At 34.1% G+C, this 23,818-nt stretch overlaps 3 protein-coding genes and 1 long non-coding RNA gene across 9 annotated transcripts; 1 reads left to right on the top strand and 3 right to left on the bottom strand.

Annotated features, from left to right (window-relative positions):
• Nucleotides 1–3,104: 3,104 nt before the first annotated feature.
• On the bottom strand, nt 3,105–4,842 carry LOC130721314 (uncharacterized). Its single transcript, XM_057572079.1, has 3 exons — nt 4,665–4,842; nt 4,208–4,323; nt 3,105–3,439 (listed from the first exon to the last, which is right to left on the bottom strand). Exons 2-3 carry the CDS (start codon nt 4,299–4,301, stop codon nt 3,300–3,302), a joined length of 234 nt encoding a protein of 77 aa, XP_057428062.1. The 5' UTR covers nt 4,302–4,323; nt 4,665–4,842; the 3' UTR covers nt 3,105–3,299.
• Nucleotides 4,843–8,900: 4,058 nt separating this feature from the next.
• On the top strand, nt 8,901–10,077 carry LOC130720419 (uncharacterized protein At1g76070-like). Its single transcript, XM_057571062.1, has one exon. It carries the CDS (start codon nt 9,042–9,044, stop codon nt 9,792–9,794), a length of 753 nt encoding a protein of 250 aa, XP_057427045.1. The 5' UTR covers nt 8,901–9,041; the 3' UTR covers nt 9,795–10,077.
• A 4,353-nt stretch (nt 10,078–14,430) lies between these two features.
• Nucleotides 14,431–15,631, bottom strand: LOC130718849 (thioredoxin-like protein CDSP32, chloroplastic). The gene has a single exon (XM_057569475.1). The coding sequence runs from the start codon at nt 15,527–15,529 to the stop codon at nt 14,633–14,635; it is 897 nt and encodes a 298-aa protein (XP_057425458.1). The 5' UTR covers nt 15,530–15,631; the 3' UTR covers nt 14,431–14,632.
• Nucleotides 15,632–19,628: 3,997 nt separating this feature from the next.
• On the bottom strand, nt 19,629–23,473 carry LOC130718872 (uncharacterized). 6 transcript variants are annotated; one of them, XR_009012849.1, is made up of 8 exons: nt 23,123–23,473; nt 22,788–22,885; nt 22,603–22,696; nt 21,698–21,825; nt 21,546–21,611; nt 21,158–21,261; nt 20,173–20,697; nt 19,629–20,033 (listed from the first exon to the last, which is right to left on the bottom strand). It is a non-coding gene; the product is annotated as an uncharacterized LOC130718872 (long non-coding RNA). The 6 variants fall into 6 exon arrangements; XR_009012845.1 differs by having other exon boundaries at nt 20,161–20,697; nt 22,835–22,885; XR_009012846.1 differs by having other exon boundaries at nt 22,835–22,885; nt 23,123–23,472.
• Between the last annotated feature and the right edge of the window lie 345 nt (nt 23,474–23,818).

The following is a 23,818-nucleotide window of genomic DNA, read 5'->3' as shown; positions in this document are numbered from 1 at the left end:
GAAACAGCTTCATGAAAAACGAAACGAAACCGGCTCAAGAGTCATTATATCATATTGTAACAAAGGTAAAACACCCGGAGGGCTTCATGCACCCGAAGGGGAGAGAGTAAGATTTAAGAATGTCGAACAAACAAAAACTCAAAAGAATAAACATTGAACCACTTGAAGGCACGTATGAAAAAACAAACATTTACGTTAATAAACCGCAAAAGCGAGTTAAACCACAAAAGCTAACTCAAAAGTTGAAGGTTATTTTACCCTTTATGAAAACTATATATATCAACAACACGTGAATAAATAAATACTCATATTATTAGTAAGCTCAAATGAACACTTGGAAACAAAGTTAAACTTAAAAGTAAAAGTTTCATTTAGGTCTTGGTAAGCTAAAACACGATCCAAAAAATTTATCAATCCAGTTTTTAATAACATTGACAACATGTTGATCAATAAATTCCAAAAATCCTCCTTTAGGGTCTTCATCTTCTTCCTCAGGAGGTATTGGTTGCCAATAAACTCTCTTTCCATCTTCATTGAAAGTGGGTGTCTTAACCTTCACGTATTGCTGGCTTCGCAGTTTACTAAGCGGTGGAGTAGGTGCATTCCTTGGAAGCATCGGCATCAAATCCTTCAATTGAATCAATTTTGGTTGCTCCTGAGCCATATAGAAAATAGAAAAGTTTGTAAAATATTAAAATTGGATTGTGAAATTGAAGAGACCGTTTATGTTTTTTATAAGCACTGAGATTCTTGATAATTAGAGTTTATCAACAAAGTTAAATTGCAAATTAAGTGTGCTAGTATGACTGGGTTTCCTTCTTTAATTTTTCCCTAATGCTATCTAAAACATTTTATGTTTCAAACTGTGATAGAATTAAAAGAGCCCCGAGTTTTAAACACAGGATAAGAAATATTCAAGGCTGACAAATTGGTTAAAAAGATTTAGATAAAGTTTGACTTGTTGATATTTATTTTTCAAAATAGTTGTGTAAATAAAAGAAATTAATAATTTAACGTACAATAATAAATTGATAAAGAAAATATAAATCAATAATTTAAATTCAATTCGGTAGATAGATAGATATCAGAGGATAATTAGTTATATTAATATCATGTGATGATTCGTTTGAACTTAAATATTATACGTGGATAATAAGGGATACCTAGAAAAAGGAAACTTAGAAATACACTTATCTGAATTTGAATTCTGAAAGTTAGAAGATAAGAAAAAAAGGAGAGGACATATGAAAGTAGTTTTTTTTTTTTTAAAAATAGACATATGAAAGTAGTTGTTTGTGAGTAAAAGTTCAGTTTTCACGTTAATTCTTCATGTTCCCAATCCATTCAAAAGTTCCATTGCACCTTGTTTTCTTTAATAAATATTTTTTCTTATCTAATTGTTTTAGTATGTTTATATTAGGCTTAATAGCACTTTTGGTCCCTCACGTTTGTCATATGTGTGAAAATCGTCCCCTAAGTATGAAAATAGCAAAAATAATCCCCCACTTTGTCAAACGACAGCACTTTCGGCCCCTCATCATTTTTCCGTTTACTTTCATCTAAATTTTAACAGTTCTTAAAAACAATATAAATATAAATACAGAAAAGTATGATTATTCATCTTCTTCAAGCATAGCCTTCATCATTTTCATCATCTTCATCTAAAAAACAAGAAAAAACTCTATGCTTCTTTCCTCACCATCTCATAACACTAAAAAAAACCCATAAAAGCTCTCTGCATCTTTCCTCACACCAACACTTCCAACCTTCTTCTTCCACACCCACCTTCCCAGAAGATAACCAAAGCTCTGCCTCATCTCCCCCCATCGTCACCAACACACACTCCATCACCTCTGACCACCACGAGAGAGAGTGAAAGGGTTTCAGTCCGTTGGTGAAAGAGGGTGGATGAGATCGAGAACAGGGAGGATGAGGGAGAATCAGCCCTTTTCATCTGGACCTGACAAAGGGCTCGATTTGAAGCTGGGAGAAAAAGAAATCGAGAATAGAGAGGATGAGATCGAGAAGGGTGGCAGATCTGAATCTTCAATGATTCAGGCATTGGAAAATTAGGGATTTTGTTTGTCGTGTGGGTGAGAGTCAGATCTGAAATTTCTGCAGCTTCATTCAAAAATCAACTCGGTTTTCATCTACACTTCAGTTCCCTCTATGTCGTGCAATTAACTCAGTTTGCATCAAATCTGAAACCAACCTCTTCATCGCGCCTTTGTCGTCAACGAACTCGCCGCTCAGATGTATAGGGTTTGCCATTTTTCGTTATGAGATGGGAGGTGGAGCCGAAGCTGGTGGTGATGTCGTAACTGTTAGTGTCGTTGTTCATACTATTCATCTTGATCTTGTGAGTGGTTGATTTGAAGCACCTCCTAAATCTTTCCTGTTCTCAGTCCTTAATTGAGCAACAACATGATTTTTTTCTTATGATGGAGGGGAAAGGCTGAGGGAGAATGTTTTGGTGGCTTGTTGTTGATGGGTTTATTCTTATTTTTCTGGAAAATAACTGAAGAAGATGAAGAACATGTTGACTATGATGAAGAACATCATTAATTTTATGGGTTTTAATCTTTTATTAATTTTTTCCGAGAAAACCGTTAAATATTTGACAGAAAACGTTAGTTTTTTGATGGAATAGTGATGAGGGACCAAAAGTGCTGCCGTTTGACAAAGTGAGGGACGTTTTTTGCTATTTTCTTACTTAGGGGACGATTATCGCACATATGGCAAATGTGAGGGACCAAAAGTGCTATTAAGCCTTTATATTATTACATGCAAGTTTTCCGATGGAACCAAAAAAATATTATTACATGCTAAGTTGAAAGAACAACCAATCAGGTGAACCTAACTTCTCCTTCCTGATAAGATCCTAAACTAGACGAGGTTTCAAGTTTGAAACTGGAGAATAAAATAAATGCTGAGACAGGTTGGTTTATCATGAGTCTTAGACAAAAGTAAATTTCTTATTTATTTTTAAAAACATTTTATGATTCTCTTAATTAAGAAATGAGAACTTACATCTACTTCCAGTTTCTCTTCATACCTCTAGACGTTCTAACTTCTAAGCATTGAAAGATGAGACATATTTGGAATTGTAGGTAAAATATTGCTGAGACTACATTATTTTTTTGCTTTTGCTACTGAGACATGTGAGGAACAACATCTCATAGAACAGGAATGGAACTCAGAATTCAAGTACACACGTCAAAAACAATGCTTTAAAGAACAAATAGAATGAAAATGAGTATACATTCAAAGTCATCGTCCCATGATACATATTAACTCTCTCAATGACCTTGCATATCAAGCATTTCATCCAATCGTTTCAATCTTTCCAATCCATCACTAATCAAGTAACGAATCCTTTGCTTGTCATTGCAGTTTCGATTATTTTCCATCTCCTGTCTAACTGTCTGTCTCAATTCAGCTGTACAATGCATTACATCTCAAGCAACGTCATAAACGTTATATACATGTATTAATGAACTGGAAAAGTTTCAAAATACTCTTAACACCATCATGTTAATTTTCAGTGAGATAAACAGAGCAGGGACAAACAATCACAATTCACAAGAGCTATCTTGTTCCCCTTCACCTTTTTACGATCTACAACTCATTTTTACTCGCTATTCCTCTCTATCGCATCACTCATCTTATCTTATCTCATATATCTCCCTCCTCTTCGGTCTCCTAATTGTACAGAAGGTTTTAGAAATATATTGTAGGATTGTAGTTAATCTTCCTTACAAACCATCTTAAACTATGATAACAGTACAAATTCATACAAATGATCCAAATCAATAATTCTATTAGTGTCTATATGTAGATGTATCACGTTCATGAAAAGGTTTCTTCAGGATTCTAATAATAATGCATTCGCAAATACTTTTTTTGATTTTTCATTTAAATATGAGAAATTTGAACTAATTCTTCATTGATTTCTTGATGTACCCAAAAATGGAGTGCCGCGGGGCTCATAGCATGAATTCCTGACCAGTTACCCTAAATCACAGGGCACTGCCTCTAAACCACAGGATGAAACAGCACAAGCATCATTATCCTTATTAGTGTTTCAGTTCAATTATCAGTTTGAAAACATATCCTTATGAACTTTGACTAAAAATGTATACATATTATACTTAACAGGACAAGAATGATGATTTGGAAATTGGAATAAACAGTAGAGAAAATTGACCTCTAGCAGAAGAAGGGGCTCGACCAGCAATTCTCAATGCCTGTCGGAATAGCTTCAAGACTCGAGCCCGGATAAGGAAGTCCTGAAGATCCATGGAGAGATGAGCCAACCTCTTCCTAAACATATAATGGGGACTCAATTAGCCTAGGCAATCATAGATGTAGTAGGATATGAATAAATCTTAATAACCTAATGTGATTTTCAAGTATGAATAACGAATTGAAGTAGAAGACTTGCAATAACAAAAACTAACTATGAATGAGTTGAGTTCACCCAACTGTTTATTCCAATTAATTCTAAAAATCCTATTCTTCTGATACAACCCAAGCAAATAAAATCACGGACCAGCCATTCTTCATTTCACTAAATCTAATCTGAGCCTGCCTATACACGACCCGTTCCAACTATAGAGCAAAGACGATAAAATAATTAAAAAAATAAATAAAAGCAGCATTACCTTAAACGGAAGATCTTATCTACAGCGGATTAGCAAACTCTCTCTGTTGGTGAAGAAGCAAGAGGCCCCAAGAATGTCCCGGTACAGACTCAGCGCTTCCCGCCGAGTCGCCGCCGATTCACCAACTTTTTTGTTTTGTTGTCAAAGGGTCACTCCACTCTTTTCTTTTGGTCAATAATCACTCCACTCTTTATTCCATTTTTGGGTGAATTATTCATGTTAAAAAAACAAACAGAAAATTTATTGGGCCTATTATGTATGGGCTTAACAGGGGATCAAACTAGCCCAATTTCCATTTGTAATACTAATTCTGTACCAAGATCTTAGATCTTTCAACAGAGTTAGATTGAGAACTACCAAGATTGTTTGTCTAGGAGTTAAATACCAGAAATTAGCTAGTTTCGTACTGGAAGAATAATTTAAATGTTGTGTGGAGTGATAAAGATTACTCAAGGTGTCAAGCTTAATTATTCAATTACTATTCACTACCTAGTCCTATGTTCATACACATATGGATTATGCATAAGTTAATTCCGTTTACCCGAGGTTTCAGGCTTAATTATTCACTTACTAGTCTCTTAGCTATGTCAAACTACCAATTGAAAGTAAATTGTTGAGTCAACTCCTTATAACCTTAAATACTCAATCAATGCTTTAGTAGCGCAACGTTCAAGATAATCACAACTAGGTATTGTTTTTATCCCTAAGATAGCCAAAATCAAAATCAACCTATTTCCAAAACTCTAATCCATTTAAACATGGACTAGATAGATAAACCCACGTTAATTTGAGTGCAAGCAAGCATGGGAAATGGATTCATGGAGAGGAAAAGCCAAACATAAACTTAATCATAATCACAACATAATCATAGAATCAACCATATCACCCCTAAGCATATGATGTTTAGTTACACATAAATACAATGGAGGGAGAAGGAGAAGAAACAAAAGATGTCTTAGAAAAGCTACTAAAGCCTTAGCAATAGGTTTAGTTACACATAAATTATGGCTATGATGGGGAAGATTCCTCAAGCCGTAGAAAAGCTCCTTGCAAAGGAAGTAAAAAAGAACAAATGAATAATGCAAAATATTCCCTGAAAAAATGAGTTTGATGTTTAAAATGTGGCTACTATAGTGCCCTACTTCTGACACGGTTGTGCTGAAACTCTCGTTGAGTTTGCCTCATACATTTTTTCATTGATCCAATCAGTCAGAATGAAGTTCCGTGAGCTATGAACATCATATTAAAATTTCAGTTCGTTCAATAGTTAACGAATGTAGTGTGGCAATTCTACGGTGACATCTTTGAAGCGCTTTAGCGTTGCAAGAAAAACAAATAAAGTGAAACAAAGAGATTTATAGGGTGAAGGGTCAGGGTTCAAATCCTGGCGAATGAACTAATTTACTAACAATTAACAATTAACATTTGCTAATTAAAAAATAGGTAAAAATCCCTCTTTAACAATATAAACATACATAAATTACAAAAATAACTAAAATGAAGGAAAACTAAATGAAACTTATTATTAAAGCCAAAACACTAAGAGGAATCACCCTAAAATTACTCGAAAACCACTATATAAACCCAGTTCAGCACTGAGGCACTACTTAAAATAGTTGCTAGGGAAGTCCAATTCTATTGCTCTTGTCAGGGAGTGATGAATTTGGAGAGCTAGGAACGCATTTTGTATGGAGAATGTGCTTCCGAGGAACAACCATCTGCATGATCGATGTATTAGTGACCTCCTTCTCAAATATTCAACGAGCATTCCCAAACAATTGAGTCTTGGGGTGGGAGGCCTCTGTGTTGGATTAAGTGGTGCTTTCCTTCTTGATCGTGTGTTACGCTCAACATGGACAGCAATGTCTTGGCCACATATCGACAAGTGGAAGCTATGTTGGCTAGTGAATGTCACGTCGGCCATTAACTGATGCTAAGTATCATCTCATCAACGCAAGTGAATTAGTGTCGGATTGTCCGACTCAAAGTTTACATGATTTTTTTGAAAAGCTCATTTTGAGTCAGCATTATGTCGGTTAAACTGGCTCTAAATTAACGCTGATGTTGTAGCTGACGCTAAATTTGAACACTAATAACATTCTTTCTTCTTTCTTGTAGTGAGTATACGAAAAATGTCTAATGCTCCACTTGGCTTTTATTGATTTTGAATTTTCATTCATGGCTTATGGATATAATGCATTTTACAATGGGTGAAAGCTGAATAGAGCACGTTCTAAATATATACATGTTCTAAATACAACATATTAATTTTTGAGTAAATTTAGTTTCTTATTTTTTTTTTAGAAAATGAAATATGATATAATATATATATATATATATATATTTGAACTCGATATAATATATATTAAAAGTTGAGAAACAAACTCTCTCAACAACATGGGTACAGTAACCTAGCCAGCAACTGCAACATAAACCTCGCAAAAGCCTCGAAAAAACCACACAGATGTGCTTTTAAGGTGTTTACCCACAAGTTTCCCATTAAAGTCGAAAATCAGTAATAGGATCAACCGACAAGAGATCTATTAAGCTGCTCGACACCTGCAGAATGGAAACCAGCTGAGCAAAACTAAAACCCTATCAAAGCCATAGAGCTAGGAACAACCTAAGGAAAACAACATCATGCAAGAGACAAAAAACTTTCACGTTCTTTTTATTATTACTATTAAGTCTTTTTATACTATTTAAAACTTTCACGTTCTTGTTTTCTAAAAAATGTACATGTAATTCAATTAGCTCATTTTAAATGTTCTTCCACTTAAATATTCTTTAAAATATATAATGTCATGCTTTTTTCTGTTTTTCATGTGTAAATACTAAATATTCACGTTTATGCAGCAATTGCAAAGCTTGTCTTATATTCCACGAACCTTTTGTCCGTCTTCATCTTAATTTCACTGGAACCCACGTGATACGTTTAATTATCATATCGAAACTTTTTTTACAGCATTGTTAGATTAAAACACAATTCAGAAGGTGACGAAGTATGATATGGGCAGAAACGGCATGAACAAATTTTTTTTTTCTTTCCGCTGTTTTTTTTTATGTTTCTATCAATTAATTAAAACTAGTTTAATATTGTTTGGAATATTGCTCACACTGCTCATGGTAGGTTTAATTTGTTTTTAGTTTTTCTTTGTAGTTCCACTTTTTATTCTTAATCCCTTTGTATTGATCTAAACTCATTTATCTTCGATCTGATCAGGAAATTGAGAGAATCGCAAGGAGTAATAGATAAGTTCAAGTATAAGGATAAGGGAATGAGCAGCCACTTTAATTACTTGTTCAACAACAAGAGCAAGAGCATAACCTTCCTCCCCATTCGGAAGAGATGGCTGCAGAAGAAGCACGAAGGCATGAGGAAGAAGATGCACAACTTATTAGAGTTACAAGAACCAAAATTATACATGTTAGTTTTAGGCAGCTTAATATATTTAATATATTTAAGATAAGTCATAAACTATGAAATTTTCAACTGTCTTGTTTTAAATATTATTAATCCACATAAAACTAATATGTCTCCAAATAAAAATTCAAACTTTATCTATAGACAAAATTTAATCCAAATTAGAAGTCTAAAACAACAATTAAGTCTTTAAAATATAATCGGATACTTTCTAACATGAAAATATTCACGTTTATGGAGTGATTAATTGCAAAGCTTGTCTTATTTAGCTACCACCTTGTGTTCGTCGTTATTATCTTAACTTCACTGTAACCCACGTGGTATTTTTAATTATTAGATCTAAACTTTTATTTTACAGCATTATTAGATGAAAACACAAGTCAGAAGGTGACGAAATATTATATGGGCAGGAACGGCCCCATAACGTAAATAAATCCAACATTCAAAGAAAAACGAAAAAAATCTTTACATTCAAAGAATTGTTAATTAGCTTGCTTACGTGCTCAGCATCCAAAGATTCAAAGAAGAAATAGTAGAATACTATAGCTTGCATCGACTGCAACCTCTGATTTTTATTTTGCCACCAAACAAATTAAACACGCAAGCTGTTTCTAACTTCCAATTAATTGTATATGCCTAATTGTAGTTTATGTGGTAGCACTTGGCTGAGGAAAGTGCATTTGTCTCTGTCTGGTCACAGCGATTATATTTGACCAAACCTCTGAATCTGATCCCTTTCTTCCCCACCTTTCTTGAACACACACATGCTATAACGTCACTAACATTAACATAAAAGTTAAATGCTATGGTCTTTCCTTTTAACTTCTCTTCATTAACATCAACAAAAGCAATTATATATGTACTAACATGGAGTATAAATAAACACACTTCTACCTACCAATACCAACCTAATTGCAATTGCAAAATACTCATCTCTCTTTATTGTTGCAATCATGGAGAAAGAGAAACAGTCGTCTAAGCTGAAGAACAAGTTCTCGAAGATCACAGCTGCAATCAGTGTGACATTTCAAAACCCTCCTTTCAGCCCAAGCAGGGTAGTTAATAAATCTCATCATGGCAGCAGCAGGGGATTCTCTAGCAGCCCTCTGGTGCCAAAGGTAGGGGGAAACGAAACTCAACAAGAGCCCACATCGCCGACAATATCATGTATGGGACAGATCAAGCACAAGAAGATGCAGATGAAGAAATCTAGAAGCTTATCGGTGGCGCTGTCTTCACACATGAGATCAGACGATGACGCTGGATCTTCATCAGGTCCGAGATTAGTTAAGAATAGTAAGCAGAGTGCTTCTTCCAGGTTTCAGAGGATGTTGATGTTTAAGCCGCCAAAACCTGAGAAATCTGGTTCTGTCGGCGGCGGCGGTTCATCTGCTGCGGTTGGTGATGAAGGATCGGGGAAAATCATAGGGCCGCCGTTGGGTGAGATGAGACGATTCGCGAGTGGGCGTGATAGTTTTGCGAGCTTCGATTGGAAGGCACAGGTGGCGCCTGATGAGATTGAGCAGCAGAGAGATTGCTACACGGATGAAAAGAGAAGAGATACAGTTAATAATACTTTTTCTGGACCTATTTTGGGAGGTTTTCAAGCAAACCTGCAGCAGCGGAAGGAGATTAATCTGTGGAAGAGGAGAACCACGGCACAACCGAGGCCACTTCAATTGAAACCAGTGCTTACAGCCAGATGATTCTTCTTTTTCTTCTTCACTTCTCGATCGCTTAAATTAATCTGTAGATTTGTTCTATTGTTTCTTATCTTCTTTTATTTCTCTTTTATAATATCATATCGTGGATAATTTTGATGCGCACAAGATAGATTTATACAAACAAATGTCGTTCTTGCAATCTTGCCGAACCTGGCTCCATGGGTATACATCATATGTATGGATTGGGTTTATTTTGTCCCCGATGTACATAAGAGATAGTTGTAATCATCATGGTATGCAATTAGTTACCTTTGATTTATTCAAATCAGTCCAATTTCATATCAATAATCAATAAGCAAGAGTAATTGAGTTTCTCAAAACAATAGTAATTGTTTGCTAGTAATTGACCCAATTTTTCTTGTTCAAATTACGATCGCTATAGAGTTGAGATTCTTGAGGAATGCTATGGTTGCAAAGAATTAAGGAACTGCTTGATTAGTCAACGGATGGAGATGCAATGGATAGTGATAAAATCGGTCAAATTCGTGAACACAATTGAAGGAAACAAGGAAGTGGTTGGAGGGCTGCTTTTCTATTACTAGCATTTGTGTAAGTTACTCATGAATGTTATTTAACACTCACTAGATAGAACAATGATATCTTTTTTATGAACCATCCGCTATTCGATTTATGATGTAGACTATTTTAATTTTGATATCTAGTCAAAAAGTTAAAACTTTTCATCATTTCTTTGAGTGATTTCTTTGAGTGTATTGTGCAAACATCAATATCAATATATAGAAAAGAAGAACTTCTATCATGTTGATTTAGTGATGTGTCATTTTCACGTTAATTCTTAGTGACGTGTCATTCTCATAAAAAAAATTTCACGTGTCATTCTCAGGTTAATTCTCATAAAAAAATACATTTTTAAATTTCAGATTTGATTAGGATTTAGGTTGTTTAAAGACAGGGACTAATTTGAGGATTAAGCCTTAAATCTTAGTTCATATCAAAGTATTTAAATAGGTAGATAAATTTTTTAAATAAGTTATAATATTTTTAAATAGAACTTTTTTTTTTTTTGCTAGATTTTGATAGTTTTTACTTTTAAATTATCTATCTTTAATTAGCACCTTTTTAAATTTTAAATTTGATTAGGATTTGAGTTTTTTATTTCTTGATTTTATCACCTAAGAGAAGTGTGTTTACTTAAATTTTCAAACTCATGTAGGACGAGATGAGTTATAAATAGAGGGAAATCAAATTAGAGGAACGCATTATGTAGCATTATATATGTCTCATTAAGTATGTCCTTTAGTATTTGAAAAATTTGCTAAAGTATGGTATTGAACATGTCTTAAGCACAAGAGAAAGTTCTTCGTGCAACGCACGGATAAAAATTGATTGTTTGAACTCATAGGTCGAAATCTAATTCCTATGAGTTGTAAATAAAAAATCAATATAATGTCTGTTTTCATAACTTTTTGAAAGTTTTAAAAGGAAATAAATATAAAGGCATTATAATTTGATGATTAAAATGTATCTTGCGGAGATTATAAAACATTAATATATATAGTGTATTTTTGTTTAAGTTAAACTATATGGTTAAGAGTTCCCACGGGGAGAAACATTTTACATGAAAATTAACAGAAAAATAAATTTTAATAAGATGTCATTATTTTACAATGTAACTTCATATTAAACATGTTTTACATAATAATATAGTCTATTTTTATTTTATTTTGTTCAATTTACAGGAGAAAAAGCTCCTACGGGAAAGAACATTTTAGCATGAAAATGCTTTAATGTCAAACATAATAAGAAAATAACATTTCATATATGATTAAAGTAAATTGTTCATAGTTTTTCTAATGATTTTAGAAGTAAATATACATAAAAATTATGTGAGATTTCACGAGGTCTGTGGTATTTTGTTTGTGTTGTGGAGTTGTTTTATTAAATGATTATCTTTGTTAGTTTTTTTAATTTCATCAGGTAAGAATCTCAACAAATAGTTTTTTTAGCATGTCAAATTGTAAAATTATGACCTAAATTTTTTAGTGCTAACAAATTAGAGTTACGAGATCTCACGGGGAGGAACATTTTACATGAAAAATGAAAATTTGTACGAGTTAAAAAAAATCATTTTTCTATAACTTAAGTGTATTTTTAATAATTTAAACAATAATTATATATTTATGTATTGTTACATATCTAAAACACAAAGGCATTACCCTTTATGCAACACGAGTATACATCTTCACAAACAAAATTCAGTTATACCTCACATACGCAAAACTTAAAGCTTTTGGCTTATTAACTTCTGTGTTTTTCAAAATCTTTATATTAGTTAATTCAGTGTATGCTTACAAAACACTAAAATTGAGTGTCTGAATTTGTATTCTTTAAATATCTAAATCTTTATTATGATTGTAATTACATTCTTAGCATCTTAAATATTTTATAATTTAAAATATTAATCAATGTATCAATACAACAGACAAATTCCTTGTACAACGCGCGGGTAAAAAACACTAGTTAAACTTGAGAGTTGTTGAGATATATTGCGTTATTAGATTTACTATTAGAATATTTGTTTTTTTATTAGAAGATTATTTTTCATTATTAGGAGATTTGCGTACATATTTAGTATTCTTCTATATAATGTAATTAGCAAGTGCATTCTATTCAATATGTAATATTATAATTTCTCGTACCTTGAAGTTGGTATCAGAGCTCCCGATTTTGGGGCCATGCTTCTGCGTTGAAAAAAACTTGGCTATCTTGTTACAACCTTTTTCTCTTTTGGTGACTTTTCTTTGCTTAGACCGTTGTTCTTTTATGACTTTCCTTGACCATTTTGTTTCATGTTGTTGCCGTCTTATGTGCCTCTCATGTATGGTATCATCTTCATCACCATCCACCGTTCAACCACCAAGGACCATCCATGAGGATCTCACAGTCCAAATCGATCGATCTCCGAAGCCTCGCCACCAGATTAAGGATGTTTCACTGTTGTTGCCTGTCCCTCTATTTTTTTCCTTTCACTTGTTTCTCGATTGCAGATCCTTTTCATCCTCACTATGTCAGGAGAAGATGAGATACCCATTTCTCACAATTGTCAGATTGTGATCCATCCTGAACAAGGTGCACTCATATTTGCTATTTATTAACTTAATCTGTTCCAGGGGTCGATTAGTACCCCCCCCCCCAACAGCTACCTCCATAGGGACGACTAACCTTCCCCTAAATCATTACCTCGTCCTGACCTCATACGCTGACTAGGTCGGAAGGACGAGTGTCTGACCCATAAGGACGAGAAAGTAGTCCAAAGACTTGGAGGAACTAACGAGAACCTAAATCAAACGTTGACCTAATTTACTCCTTGATTCCTGTTAAACTCATGAGTCCCCGTCACATGAAGGTCAAATAAGCAAGTCATACCAGCCGCCGCCACAAGCTCGATAAAGGTCTGCCACACGCTAAGGTCAACAGAGGCGTCATATAAAGCTAGAGTCAAACCAATGCTACCATAATTTTAAAACTTGACTCGGACCGACCAGTTAGATTGGGACTCGGTCACCTGACCGGTCCGAGCCTCATATTGGATCAATTATGCATGCAGCTCGCTGCGAATCGGTTTGACTCGACCGGTTCATTGGTTGACTCAGTGACTCGGTCGGTTTTTAGATAGTTCGGCGAGTCACCGGTTTTTTTTTTCATTGATAATGGACCATAAATGTCGGCCCAATTTTATTTTTATTTTTTCAAAAGGACCCCAATTTGATTATAGTAGAGTTTTCAAGCAGCAATATAATGTATTGGGTTGGGCCTAGTGCACTGTAACAACAGGTTTGGTAACAATTCTACCAAAATCACGAAATTATTTATAAAAAATGTTACGAAAAGGCCTTGAATGCTTGACTTTGAGGTTGAAGAGCTAAACCTTTACCACTACACCATAAGGTTAGTAGTGGTCAATTAGGTACTTCTTTTATTATTTATATGTTAACTTCATATTGCATTGGGTTTTGTTAGAATTTTTTAATATACACCGAGTCAAGCATTCGAACTAGTGATTCATTGGTCCGACTAATGACTCATTAACTCAGTAACCTTGCCGAGTCACCACCGATACGAGTTTTAAAACATTGAATGCTACTGCACCAAAGGACCAACCAACCCTCCACCCACTGGACAAAAGGGTGCATCGCAAAACCTCATACCCGATTGTCTTAATCCCGTACCAGGAAGGTGAGATCAACCACTATATAAAGTGGTCCATTTCCCCTATAAGGTAACAAATCTCTCTTATTCACTCTTTACAGCTCACTCCCACTGATTTATCCTTTGGAGTGCTAATGTGCATGCCAATCATCGGAGGAGTCACAACCAACCATCACCAGAACGCTCTGCACTTCACCAACATTCTGTCGCTCCCTATCCACGAACTCCATCACCAAGATATTTAATTGGATTCGTCTCATAATATCGATTTTGGGTTTAAAATAAAAAAGAAAAATCTAATGGAATGGGTGAAATGATCTCCATTATATAACTTATCCCTAATATATATATAATTACCTCATCTAGGTAGATCAACAATATGTAAGCTAAATAAATTAAGAGTTTTTTTCACTACTTTTATAAGTAATTCTATTAATTAATCTTGATCTTATTTAACCATATACATTTCCATTATAATCATTTTTAAGCAATACATCATTCATTCACATCATTCAAATAGGTCTCCGTGAAGAGGGACCTATCTCAAATGTTTATCTGAACTCATCTAACTTAAGATGGGTGAACATAGAAATTGATGTAATAATCACTTATAATTAAGCCAATATTACATGTGAGCACAAGAACAATATCTAATAAGTGACACGCACCCCTTGGTACCTGAGAATTTCCCCAATGAGCTCTCCTTTCCCAGAACCCACATACCTCCCTCGAATCTGACCATCTCTGATGAACAAAAACGTTGGCACCTGCACCACCTCCATGTCCCTCAAGAATTGCATACAGCTGTCGTTCTCATCCCCGTTCATCCGCGCAAACACCACCGTGTCCGCCATCGACCTCGACAGCTTAATCACCGTAGGGTAAACCTTAACGCAGGGGCCACAGTGCTTTAGTCCCACATCGAGCACCACGAGCTTGCTGTCAACCTTATGGTCCTCAATCAGCTTCTCCACATCCTCCCTGCTGTGCAGCTGCACCACCGCAGAGTGGCTGTCACCGTAGTACAGAACATCTCCGACGAGCATGTCAGGGCCGATCGCATCCTCTTCATGAATCTTCTCCCTGCTCTTGTAGAAGGTGAAGTGGGGAACCTTGTCCACTTTCTCTCTTTTACAGAGCTCTTTTGTCTTGTCTGACTCGTCGCCCATTACGAGAAGGAACTCGACGTCGTTGCAGGTGCGGCTGAGCTCCACCAAGAAAGGGTAGATTTCGCTGCTCTCGGAACTGTCGCTGAGGGCGTACTCCACCACTACGAGCTTGTCTTTGGCGGATAGGAGCGCAGAGTCGAACTCTTCAATGCTGTGGACTCGCTGGACTCTTTCATCTCTTTCTGCTTTCTTGGTGCCGGAAGAAGCTGCTGTGGCTTTTGTGATGTGAGAGTGAGATGCTCTGAGTTGAATTGGGGTTTTATTTTTGGTGAGAGTAGAAGTGATAGATAAGGAACTGGAGCGAAGAAGGAGTTTGCGGTGAGTGGAAGGAGAGAGAGGGGGTTTGCATATGAAATTGCTGGTGGTGATTGTGGCCATGGCGGGGTTGAAGGAACAAAGAAAGAAGGAACAGAGTCAGAGTCTCAGAGATAGAGAGAACCTCGCCAGTCGCCACGGATAACGCTAATTATTAGGAGGAATAATAATATCGCCAAAATCATATCCCCTGCTTAGGCTTAGGCATGTGGTACATATTGTTCACACGTGTCTTCTATTTATCTTCCCTGCCAATTCATTTTTGTCCAGTTCTACAAAGTACAAACTGTAACAGGAACAGTCTTTTTTGCAAAAATGCAGTTTCTATCCAATTAAACTTTGTATCTTAAACAGCACTATTTGACCAAAAAAAAAAACAGCACTAATATTTATTACAAAATAAAACGGATACCACTAATATATGCACAAAAAATCTGAACAATAGAAAAAAAACTCTTGTCAACCTTTCACTCTATTTACCCGACTCACAAGTAATTAGGGATGACAATGGGTAGGGTACTATAGTACCCATTTCCATACTCACGTTTTAAAAAATTATCCGTACCCGTCCTTATACCCGCGTGGGTAGCAACTTGAATACCCGTCCTCGTACCCTCTGGGTACATATATGCCCGTACCCGTGCCCATTACCTGCAATTTAGCTAACCAAAAAATATTTTTCACTATTTTTGTTAATAGAAAAAAAATACAACTAACTTTTTAAATAAAAAACACTAATATAAATACAAAAGATTATCTAGTAACAAATAAATTCATTCAACTAAGAATATATTTTTTTAGAACGAATAAGTAAGAAAGATATAACTTAATTTTTAATTTGGGATTTATAATATAGTTCTAAAGTTGTAAGTTATTAACTTACTAATTTTAAAAATAAGTGGGAGTAAATTAGCAATGATTATGAATACTTTAAAGAGTCACATATTTTTTAAAATAAGTAATTTTGAAAGCTATACTTAAGTTAATTTGTTCATATAATACTAAATAATAATAATAATAATAATAATAATAATAATAATAATAATATGTGTGTGCGGGTATGGGGCGGGTTGGGTACTATAGTATCCATACCCACACCCATACCCAATACTTTTTGCGGGTAATTACCCATACCCAACCCCATACCCATCTAGCGGGTTTTTACCCTACCCATAGTGGGTATTTTTTGCGGGTACCCTATGGGTCTGAGACCCATTGCCATCCCTCCAAGTAATACATGTTTGATATTTTTTAAGTAAAGTTTCCAGTTAAAATCTTATAGATAAAAAACTATGCCAAAAGAATTAGTTCCATCAACATATAGCTAGATGTTCACAGTTCAAATAAGATTATTGGTAAAGAGAAACTTTACCAAGTAAAACCTAAGAGAAAAATAAAATAATTAAGAAGAGAAAGATAAAATGAGACATTTCCCAATTTACTTGTTAATTATCTCATTAATCTCTAAGCAATAGTACAATTTATAGCTTCTTATAGACTATCGTTCAAAAGAAAAGCTTCTTATAGACTATGTACAATGGTTTTATTTTTCAACACCTTTTTTTTTTTCACTTTTTACACTCCACATCATCTTTTCTCTCTTTCATCTAATAATTTAACACACATTCAACTTTTACGCACTACAATGGTTTTATTTAATAAAATTCAACACCCTACCCCACCACTTTTATTTCATATTCTTATTTTCTTTTATGTTTTTTTTAAACTTGTTTTTGTTTTTGTGATTATATATTAATAATAATTATCGATTGAAATTAAATTAACATAATTAAGAGTTAATTTTTTTTCTTTCTAGTTTGATAATTTATTTGAAATTTATTTTCTTAGTTTTATATTCTTAACTAGTACTTTTTACCCGTGCGATGCATAGGGATATTCATTTTTAGTTTTTGTGTATTTTTATTTTGTTAAATCAATCTTTTTTAAAGATATATTTTGTTGATTAAAAGATATAAATTTATTTTAGACTACAAATTCTTAAATTTTCATGTTTTTTTTTACTAAATGTTTGTTTTTGTTTTTTTGAGTTGTTACTTTGTTTTTATATTTTGTACTTGTTGTTATAAATGCTGGATTAATTTTATTTTTATATCTATTGAATAGTTTATTACAGGGAGTTGAAGTAACATGTATGTGCTAAGAATGGACGTAAAATTGCATTTTTTTTTGTAAAAATATCTCCTTCATATGACATTGTGAAATACTTCTTTGTAAACTACATTTGAAGTACTATGAGAACTGATGCATATAACTGGCAAATATAACCCCACCTTTGTTAAAAATTGTCCTTGACTTTTATTTATTGTAATGACAAAAGAGAGTGTTATAGGAAATTGTTTCCTTTGAAATTTGAAAGGAATTCTCCTATCTGATGAGGTTAATGTTAATTTTGTATGATGCCCTTTTTTCCGGCATTTGTTCCAGATATAACATTTGCTTCCAAAGCATATGTCCTCATCTAAGTAAAAGGCAATCGTGTACCATTCAACAATCCAGCTGATTGGTCGATGTTTCTTAAAATCATCACTGGAACACCAAATTTTAGCTTTAATTGATGATTAGGAAAACTTGAATAGTTTATTGTGTTTAAAAACTCTAGTGTGTGGATATCATCCGGGCTATCATAATTGTTGTTTATCGCGTGAAATTTTTAAAAATTCGTTATTTTTGTTATATTTATTAAATTTAAGGATAATTTATGAATTAAAATAATAAAATTTATTTTAGATACAATTATATTTTTGCAACTGAAATAATTACATTGAGAATAAAACGGAGAATAATGATTGTTTTGATGAAAAACAATAGTTGGTTTAATGGGGTTTAATATTTTTTATTTAAATTATTATTTCAAGTGAATTTTTTTTATATATAATAATTACATAGACGACGAAACCCAACTTTAATTTTAAATATTAATTAATATATACTATAAATCTAAACTAATTAGTCATGTCCTATAGACTATAGTATTCTATAGTTGTGGTATTGACTTAATATTTACTAATATACATATTAAAGAGAAAAATACAATAAAATTGCTATGAAATTGACGGTTGTGATTGAATCTGGAAGAATAATTTGTATTTCCACCAAAATAACCATAGTCAAATTTTAAATGCAATGTATTATTGAATTACTATATTTTGCAAAAATTTCTCCTTTTTGAATTCTATGCCTTTTATTTTTAAAATATGAAGTACCAATTTTATTTTGTATCTTCTATATTATAGTAACCAAATGTGATTAGGTACTTTTTTTTTTTTGGTCCTTTGGCCAACAGTCTCCACGGGGAAATGGGCCCCACGTGACTAATATGGTTCAGGATACGGTAGTGATGTCCCTGACCACAAAGGTATTATTTTTTACCTCAGTGGGGATTGAAGCCGGGCTAGAAGCCTAGGCGAAATCCCTTAAGGAAATGCACATTCACCACTTGTGCCACCCCTTGTGGGCGATCATTAGGTACTTTAAGGTGAAGTTTGAATTAGTTAATCTGTGGTTTTAAATTTTCTTACTTCTATATAGCTCCTATAGTCCTATTCATAATATATAACTAATATTTTTATGCTTATATTTTTTCAAATATGTTTAACTCAAATATATGTTCTAACTTTTAAGTAAATAATTACTTTGATAAAATATATTTTCTAACCAAGTTTTCTAACGTAGTAGTTCGGCATTTTGTCATTTAAGCAAGTGGTTAGGGGTTTGAAACCCAACTCTTGTGAATAGAAAAAACTCTTGCGCCGACTATGGAACGAAAGATTACTCTCATGGCTGTCATATGTGGTGATATATTGGCCAAGACCAAAGAGAAATTACATAATTTTTTTAAATCAATGATTCCCATGTAGTGGAAATGATTTCTATGCCATTGAATTAAGTGGTTCATTATTAAGGAAGAGTTGAAGATTGCTATCATAACCATGACTATGTGTCGATGTGTCCTATTATTTTCTCATGATGAATAAACTAATTAATTGCAACTATTACAACTATCATCAAGGGCAAGATCAACACTCTCTTCTACAAACCTGCCACTTAAGAACCCACTATGGAATATGCTGCATCAAGGAATGACACTGACTATGATAACAACCTTGCCACCCACTTTGAAAATGAGACAGTGCAATGCCAATTTGAAAACACCCCTTATTTTCATACTTCCATAAATATTAAATATGTGATTTACAAATTCTTCACTCACATAATAACTAAAACAGGAAATTTCTACAACTGACTTAAAACTCACCCTAAAAACATTAAGGCAAAGAAAACACACTTTAAAAAAATCCCTTCATTACAACTCAAAAGTTGAAAAGATATACATAGCATTAAGAAGGATCTTATCAAAGTTTCTAATAGTAGGAAGGAAATGAAGAAGGATCTTCTCAATGCACTATGCATGAAGAAGGATCTTCTCTTCATCTTTGGTTCTCTCTGATTTCATTTTTCTCGCCATCTAGGACAGTGTTTTCCCATAAAGTTGTGTGTAAATTGGAGGAGAGTGAAATAAGCACCTCCACCTACATCTCTGCGCTGCCTGTAGAATAAGTAAAAAGAACCAAAGGTGGTGAATGGATCAAATGGTGAATGCAAAATATAAATCAAAGCGAAAGAGAACAACTAATGCCAGGGTATGCAAGATGCAAGAAAGTCGCGAACAAAACCTGTGTACGCACCAGTGATCTGGGCATCACATGACCAATACCCTGCCACCATCAAACCATTTCTCTGGTCTCTGAAAGGGGTTAATTTTTGACCCTGCAAGCCCTGGTTTCAGAGAATGCAGAAGGGAGTCTCATCAATAAATACCAAAATAATCATTATGGTGGTGAAACACAAAATGAAACCAAAGAAGGAAAGGAAGTGAACAACAACAGAGTTACTCATCTGATCCAGGCCATGAAGGTGGCAGGTCAAAGTGACAGAAGCATGGAGGGGATCCTAAACCTTAGCGATCGAAAACCATCTGGGTAAAAGGGGAGGTGAACCTGGCTTGGAAGACAGGTTAAACTTGAGAAACCGTTCGGATGGTAGAGGAGAAGAAATTGAACCATTTGGATGTCTAAAACAGAAGCACAGGGAAGCTGGCTTGGAGGACAGGTTCAACTTGAGGAACCGATCAAAGTGTTATGTGTTTGTAACAACAACTTGATGGACTATGGAGCGATTGGTGTTTGTATTGCTATGGTGAAGAATGAGAGCTGCAAAAGTGACAGACCAATTTGCATAAACAAAGGTGAAAAAGGCAAGAAAAGAGAGGTTGTTTTCAACATAAGGATAGGGTGTGAGGATCAAGAATAATTGGTCAATATAAAAACCAACTCACGGCCATGATTGATTCTCTACAATAAATGACATAATTATAGAAATAACCATACAAAAAATTTCAACTGTAAGTAATGATTTATGGAAGCAGTTTCTTGTGAGCAAAAAAGAAGAAGAAAACAGGAGTTCTAAGTGTTTTAGACCTCACGCACAAAAGGAACTCATAGATAGCAGTGCAATAAATAGTGAAAAGGAAACACTTGGTACAATCAATAAAGAATAAATCCTTTCAAAAATAAAATAAAATAAAGAATAACTGATATCTTTATTCTGCATAACACAAATGCATATTGAAAGTAGTGAAAAAATGAAAAGATAAAGGAATTAGAGAATTACCCATGCGGTGCTCTAATTTTCTGATAGCTCCTCTGATGGAGCAGGGATTGTTCTTTCACCTCATAAGTTGGTTGGATAAGGAAGCTCCCTTGATATTTAGTTCACTGTTAGAAATTTTACTAAAATGTTCAGTCAATTCATTCAACTTATAGTCAGAATTAAATGGAACAATTTATAATAAAAGTGTCAGAAAATGACAAATTTGACTAATATTAAACATATTGGATAGTATTAGATGACATATAGACATGCAAGCACATCTTAAAAAAAGGTGCTTGAGAAAGCTAAAAACAAATCTTAACAATTTTTCAGTTAATAAGGTAGCAGGCTTGCAGCAATAGGAAATATTAATCTTCAGTTACTTTAAAGAGGTCGAGGTTAGAATTACCTCAATGGAAGTTCTCACATAATCTAGAATAGATGGAATATTTGCTTCTCCAGAATCAGTATATATCTGGAGTTAAATGAATCATGATTCAGAGTTTAATAACATAACAAAGTTATAAGAATTCAAATAGCAAGCATAATCGGTCAAATTACTTAGCAAATAGATAACCACAGACTTCCATAGAGCTAGAGAAGTAGAGACTTTTTGCATGATTCAGATTGAGCTTCAAAGAACCAATAGAAAAGGGCCCTCCCACGGTCTTCATTAACAGTGATATAACCTGAAAAGAGTGAGAATGATTCTTTAATGAAGGAATTAGTTAAAAGACATAGGGACTGAACAGACAGAATAACATTCATATTAGAAACTTAAATCGACATCTTTGGCCAAAACATTGCCTTTACTATTCTTATAGTACTTCTAAATAGTGCTTTGATTGCACTTAAACCAAATGACAGTTTTGGCCACTTCTTTTAACCAAGGACCTGGACCTAAAGTAGTAGTCACCTATCTTCATTAAAAATGAACTGATGACACAACATGCTACAAAACTAAAACTCTTAGCAAGATCACATAAAAGATAGTCTAAAGTGTGAAGACAGCATAGGACATACAATATTGTCAACTCTAAGCACACACCCTAAACTCTTGTACCTAGCTAAAAATACAAACTCATTAAGCAGACACTCTTCTTCACTATTTTAATATTCTACAAACCATATCAAATTTAGTAATACAAAAATATAGAGATGAAGCTATCCTTGAATAGAACTGCAGATAGACTGCACAGACTAAGCTATCCTAAGCAAAACATCATGTTGATAGACTACATCATGAACAACAAACAATAACTAACACAACCAAACACAGCTACAATATAACCACAACGATATATATTGTTTTCACTACTATTGACTTTCCATGTGCCAAATGGCCTATGGTGCCTCAAAAGGTTACCATAATCAGGAATCAAGATTAACAGCCATCAATGCAAAAGGTTATTGTTGCTGCAACAAATTGGAAACAAATGTACCACAAATGTGGGAGAATGTATTACTGATATTAATAGTAGCTTGCTAAGATGTGACTTCAGGAGATGGCGGATGCCATTTTATCACATCTCACTTACTTAGGTCTTGTTCCATCAAACCCTTAAAACCAAAGAAAGAATAGGCAACAAAGAGTTAAAAACTTGCAGCACCCAAAATGGAATAGAAGAGTATAAACAGTAAGTACTAACACCTAATTATAATGCATTCCATGAATTTAAGAACGGGGGAAATTATTACCCCTAAATCTCAGCATTGCAACCTGCGAAGGTGAAATTGCAGCACCCAAAACTACAATTCGAGTTAAAATTGATGAGGTTAATTCATAACAAATTTTATGAAATTATCAGCCAACAATGGAAAAAAGAGTATAAACTACAATCGAAATGATTGATTGTAACTATGGAGAAGGAGTGAAATGCATATGCTAGTTTATATGATAATGGCTTAACACCGCATATGAAAGCGAAGAAAAAGAAGCTAATATGGAGGAAGAATGAATCCCAGATGCGAGAAAGAGAAACAAACCTGAAAAATTGCAGAAAGCCTCTCTCCCAAATCTGTCAATTTCGGAACCCTAGAGAGAAAATGAAGAAAAGAAGAACGTGAAGCAATTTAAAGCCTCTATTTCTTCATGCGAATCCTGACTTCCAAGCGGACATGGAGATTGCGGAAGCCCTGAATTCCCATGTCAATCCTGATTGCAGCGGATCCTTGACTGAAGCAGAGATGGTCAGATACATGAAATCCTCTGAGGAAGAATGCGAATCCTTGGCTGATTTTATATATTCGAAACCCTAGAGAAACTGCTCAGAGAAGGAGAAGGGCAGATATAAAGTGAAAAGCGTTTTAGTAGAGAAACAACTCAGAGAAGGAGAAAGGTTTCAGATGAAATAGAATGAAAGAGTGAAACTGATACAATGAATCAACGGCTGAGATCCAATCTGAGTGAAATAAAATGCTTTTTTACAAAAATATCCATGCCCAGCTTTCATAGTTTTGTAATAAATTGTTAAACGACTTTTTTGCCCAAAAGGCTGCAGAAACTTTACTTTTATATATATTATATTATATTATATATATTATAGATAGATTATAGATTATAGATAGATAGATAGATAGATAGATTAATTTACAAACAAGAGTTTATTGGAGACTAAATAGAAAAACTAGAGGAAAAAATGTTGGTTTTTTTTTTTCCTGTGTCCAAATCAAATGAACAAG

This window comes from Lotus japonicus, chromosome 5, assembly GCF_012489685.1.
Source record: "Lotus japonicus ecotype B-129 chromosome 5, LjGifu_v1.2".
Classification (NCBI taxonomy): Eukaryota; Viridiplantae; Streptophyta; class Magnoliopsida; order Fabales; family Fabaceae; genus Lotus; species Lotus japonicus.
The sequence above is the reverse complement of the archived record's forward strand: the minus strand, read 5'-3'. Positions and strand labels throughout refer to the sequence as shown.

Bases quoted from the DNA above. Each gene is read 5' to 3' on its own strand.
- LOC130721314 (XM_057572079.1), bottom strand. From the start codon at position 4,301: ATGGATCTTCAGGACTTCCTTATCCGGGCTCGAGTCTTGAAGCTATTC. The intron at 3,440-4,207 runs GTCAATTTTCTC...TGCATTGTACAG, and splicing joins AGCCCCTTCTTCTGCTAGAG to CTGAATTGAGACAGACAGTT.
- LOC130718849 (XM_057569475.1), bottom strand. From the start codon at position 15,529: ATGGCCACAATCACCACCAGCAATTTCATATGCAAACCCCCTCTCTCT.
- LOC130720419 (XM_057571062.1), top strand. From the start codon at position 9,042: ATGGAGAAAGAGAAACAGTCGTCTAAGCTGAAGAACAAGTTCTCGAAG.